The following is a 5,000-nucleotide window of genomic DNA, read 5'->3' as shown; positions in this document are numbered from 1 at the left end:
TTAACAGTCAATCACATCATCAAATCTATCATTCTTATTCCTCTATTACTTTTATTCATAATTATTTCATACTCATTATTCATGTTTAGTATCATTTCATTATATTATAAGATATTATTATTATATTAGTATTATTATTAGTATTATTTTTTTAGTAATTATAATATATTATTGTTATTTTATTATCATTATATATTGATTATTATATGTTAGTATGTAGTGTTGTTTATGTATAGTATTATTGCATTATATAGTAGTATTAGTAGTAGTATTAGTATTAGTTATATGTAGTTAGTAGTAGTAGTAGTAGTATAGTATATAGTAGTATAGTATAGTAGTAGTAGTAGTATATGTATATAGTATGTATTATTATTATTATTATCATTATTATTATTATTATTATCATTATTATTATTATTATTATTATTTTATTATTATTAGTTATTATGTATGTAGTATATTTATATGTAGTATGTAGTATGTATAGTAGTAGTAGTAGTTATATAGTAGTATGTATTGTAGTAGTAGTAGTTTTAGTTAGTTATTATTATAGTATAGTTAGTATTATATGTTGTTATGTATAGTAGTTAGTAGTATATAGTAGATGTAGTGTAGTAGTATTTGTAGTATTATTAGTGAGGGAGGAGTGGAGGAGGGGGAGTGTAGTAGTTAGTTGTAGTTTTAGTATATTATAGTGTAGTAGTAGTAGTAGTAGTAGTAGTAGTAGTAGTAGTAGTAGTAGTAGTAGTAGTAGTAGTAGTAGTATTAGTAGTAGTAGTAGTAGTAGTAGGAGGAGGAGTAGGAGGAGGAGGAGGAGGAGGAGGGGGAGTAGTAGTAGTAGTAGTAGGAGTAGTAGTTGTTTTAGTAATATAAGTAATAAAAATAATTGTGTTATTAGACTGTCATGATAAAGACTGAATCTGGAATGTCTACCAACTCGAAATTGTTTCCATTATTCCATGTCCATGCGTTGGCATTAGCATTAGCATTGGCGTTTGCGCGTCCGGAATTTCCCCCGACATTAACGTGAGTGTTGCTGCTTGTTTTCACCCAAACGTTACGTCTGATGGTATGGATAGAAAGAAATTGTTTATACCAACTATTCAATTTCCTAAAGTATGAAATAACTAACTGATCAGTGTGATGATCTTAGTTGTTATCTTTTATAAATAGGTTTCCAAACGTTTGAGTCGCATGACTTTGAAAGTGACAATTTCAATTGCTTCTTACCCATTGGATAGGACGCTGGTCTTTAGCAAATTACTTTCTGTCAGATCTAACATACACAGCTACCCAATCATTGCTGGGTGGAGAGGGGGTCAGAAACAAATCTCGACTACATGCATGTCACTGGCCAACAGCAACAACATGTAGGACGGGACATGACGCGTGTTAGGCAATATTACATTTTTTTTTCGGAGAGAGACAACGCTTTTTACGGTCTGGTACTCATTTTACACCTGGGTACGGTGGGAGAATGTGATTAAAGAGCCTTTTCCAGGGACTCAACTATGCGCAAGGCGAGGGTTGAACCCTGGACCTTCCGATCCGAAATTGAGTGGCATACAACTAGACCACATTGCCTTACAATGATTTTTTTTGGTTTCATTGTTATGCTAGTGGTTTTTCTTTTTTACTTTGAGAGTGGTGAATACAGCCCGTCGTCTGAAAATCGTATCATGCCATTTCGACTATGATAGTAGCCTTCGTTAAATTCTAGCCAACTCCGGAGACACCGATACATAGAGACGCGAAACTTCTGAGATGGTATTAGGGTTTTACTAGCAGACTTTTACTCGTATCTTTGTCAGATATATATATATATATATATATATATATATATATATATATATATATATATATATATATATATATAACACATCGTGATGTTAGATATTTAAAAAGCTGTGAACACTTTTCACTAAGTGGGTCATTTTGAGCACGTTTTGCAATGGAACGTTAATATAGATCATGCTCATTGGTTGAAGTTAGTTTATTATATTAAGAAGAGTATTCATAATACCTGCTCTTATTTTTGAGAATTAAGTGTGCGTCATTTGGTTAAAATTGAATATACTGAATTATTAAAAATGACAGCAGATCTCTTAAAGTAAAAAGAAAAGGCTAACATTTGACAATAATATTTCTGACCATTTTTACATAACCACTAAGCTTCGTGCTCCGGAAAGACTCATATCTATAAATCAGGCCAGAAGACTCGTCCTTCAAATATCGATCTATCTAACTGACGCTCATCTTAGCCAAACCTCTCAAACCTGGGACATCGCGAGTTTTAGGAGGAAGCGAGGAAGCAGGTACAATTGTGGCCTTCGCCAACGTAAGACCTGACACACGATGACCAAAGATTACGTTACAAAAGAAGACGATCACCAAAGGAATGCAAAAAGTAAGTTGTGCGAAATGGTCGACTTCACTCAACTTTTGTTAATGGTTTTGAACCTCGACTAGAGGAATTAGGTCTCATAGAAATGTGGATTAGACTGTAATAATTATCTAAGGTCACACATAAGTTGTAGTAGAAGTAGGGATCATCTATTGTGTAGATGTTGTGAGTATGCTACTTTAAAGCATAACAGCAGCACCGACCAATTCTCTTTTATTACATTTACTTTTTAGCATCCTCTCTCTCTTTCTCTCTCTCTCTCTCTCTCTCTCTCTCTCTCTCTCTCTCTCTCTCTCTCTCTCTCCCTCTCTCTCTCTCTCTCTCTCTCTCTCTCTCTTTTTCCTTCTCTCTCTCTCTCTCTCTCTCTCTCTCTCTCTCTCTCTCAATGAAGTGCTTAGTTCTATATAGAATCTGTAGGGGGTTTGCAAATATCGATGCTATGCGTTGAGGTAAAATGCTAATTGCATCCACGAGCCGGATGTACCGTAGCAATTAACTCTGTATGTAACTTTGACCGTTTATAATCTGATTCGTATAATTTAGTGATAAGTAATCACAAAAATGCTTGTCTAAAAATAGAATATGGAATGACAACGAGCTGAGTGACGTCCATTTCGTTCCTGCTTTATGGCTATAATTTAACGACGGTTGCAAAGAAATTCGGTCTAGCCGTTAAAGGGTCATGATTTACTTGTTCTTCAAATCACTTTCATCATTAGCCCTCTTCACTGATCGGCGTACCGACGAAGACCAAGAAGAGGCAGAGGATGAAGAAGTCCTTCCATCTGGTGAGATATAAGTCGTAGTCTTTGCACCACTGTGGATAAAAAAAATTGAGCTTTATAAGCGAAATATCAACTAAATGTGCTCAAAGTGCTTTACAAGGGGTCCCTGGTCAACAACAACGTTTAACATGTAGGACGGGACATGCCGCCTATAAGGTGATATTACAATTTTTTCGGACAAAGACACCGCCATTAACGGCCAGATACTGATTTTACACCTGAGTATGGTGGGAGAATGTGAGTAAAGAGCCTTTTCCAAGGACTCGCCGAGCGCGAGGTTCGAACCAAGGACTTTCCGACCCGAAAGCGAGTGTCATACCACTAGACCACATAGCCGCACACATTTAGAAACTATTACAATAGTTGATACAATGTCTATAAATAAGACTAGTGGATAAAGCATAGCATTTGCATCTAGAGGTTGCGGGTTTGAGTCTTGCTGCCGGCTTCTATCGTTACTTCATTTAGCAACAAATGTGTGCGGCGCTGCACTGCGACTGACGCCTAAACTATTTTGGTTCTCTCGGAGTATATATTAAAGACACGTTTACCCATAGGTTAGATAAAGGGAGACGTATTTTTATTTCTATCCCTTATTTATTTAACATGATCGATAGGATTCAATAGTCTGATGTCACGTCCGCCCAGCAACAAGCAGCTTGGTTGTATAGACCGATATATAGAAGGAGGAGGCTATTATGTATGATGGAAAGAGGTATTTACTGTAGCAGCCGATATTTTGGAGAAGGTATGGGAGCATTCTTATATAGCATCACTCGATTCATGCTAGTAATGTTGCTGTACACTTATTTAGAGCCTTAATCTCATGCAATATTATGAACTCTCATCATCATCCACCGTGGTATGTATTCTTGAGACACGTTGCCAGTCAGCTGTCTCCACGAATCACGATCCTCTGCGGTGCGAATGAAATCTGCGTTGCTTTTATAATCACTTTTGGCCATTCTTAAGTTAATTAGATGTGTGATTCTTTGGCTTACGTTGGCTCTCTTTCTGTTGATCATCCGAGATGTTACCAACTTTTCTATTCCGTCTCTTCTCCACACATGTCCCAGAAACCGTAACTGCCTCTTTCTGTTGGTATCGATCAATATTCTTCCCTTTCTCACCTTCGCCAACATTTCCTCGTTCGTCTACGTGTCTGTCCATGATAACCTTAACACTATTCTATACATCCACATCTCAAATGCCTCTAACATCCTCGTACATTATTTGTCAAGAGTCCACGTTTCCAAACCGTATAAAAGGGTACTAATAACATATGTTTCTACTACTTGTTACTGGAACATGTTTTTTGCTATTGCTATTCTTTGTTTTATGTCCTCTATGTCACGTGCGTCACCGGTAATGATAGTGCCAAAATACATAATTGTCTTTACTTGATTGATGGGCTCTCCTTTACCTAACAAGTGAAAGGTTGTGTTGTTGTCATTCTTTGAGACCACCATGCATTCTGTTTTCTTAACATTTCGTTTCAGGCCCATCTTTTAATTTTTCTCACCAGTATATCTAAAATTTTCTGGACGTTTTCTCGACAGTCTGCCATCAGAGTACCATCGTCTGATAATCTTATGCGATTCTGCCCTCCAATTATATACATATTTATATTATATATATTATATATATATTTATATATATATATATATTAAAAAGGTCCGGGTATAAGACGCAACCTTGTCTTACTCCCTTCTCGATATTAAAAAGTCCAATTTTTCATTATCAATTTTGACACATGCTGTTTGATTCCAATATAGGTTTTTACTGTCTACATCGATCTTTTCTAATATTTT

The 5,000-nt window shown here is 35.9% G+C and overlaps 1 protein-coding gene across 1 annotated transcript in view; it reads right to left on the bottom strand.

Annotated features, from left to right (window-relative positions):
• The window catches only part of LOC144965778 (uncharacterized), a gene marked incomplete at its 3' end in the record, with an annotated part of 11,098 nt that extends 6,430 nt beyond the window's left edge, over window positions 1-4,668 (bottom strand). Inside the window, 3 exon segments of the mRNA XM_078901480.1 lie at window positions 938-1,065; window positions 2,175-2,345; window positions 3,096-4,668. Of these exon segments, the coding sequence (XP_078757606.1) occupies window positions 938-1,065; window positions 2,175-2,195 (149 nt within the window).
• Window positions 4,669-5,000: the final 332 nt, after the last annotated feature.

Source organism: Berghia stephanieae, chromosome 1 (genome assembly GCF_034508935.2).
Source record: "Berghia stephanieae isolate SIO BIC M18660-M18661 chromosome 1, UCSD_Bste_1.3, whole genome shotgun sequence".
Classification (NCBI taxonomy): domain Eukaryota; kingdom Metazoa; phylum Mollusca; class Gastropoda; order Nudibranchia; family Aeolidiidae; genus Berghia; species Berghia stephanieae.
The sequence above is the reverse complement of the archived record's forward strand: the minus strand, read 5'-3'. Positions and strand labels throughout refer to the sequence as shown.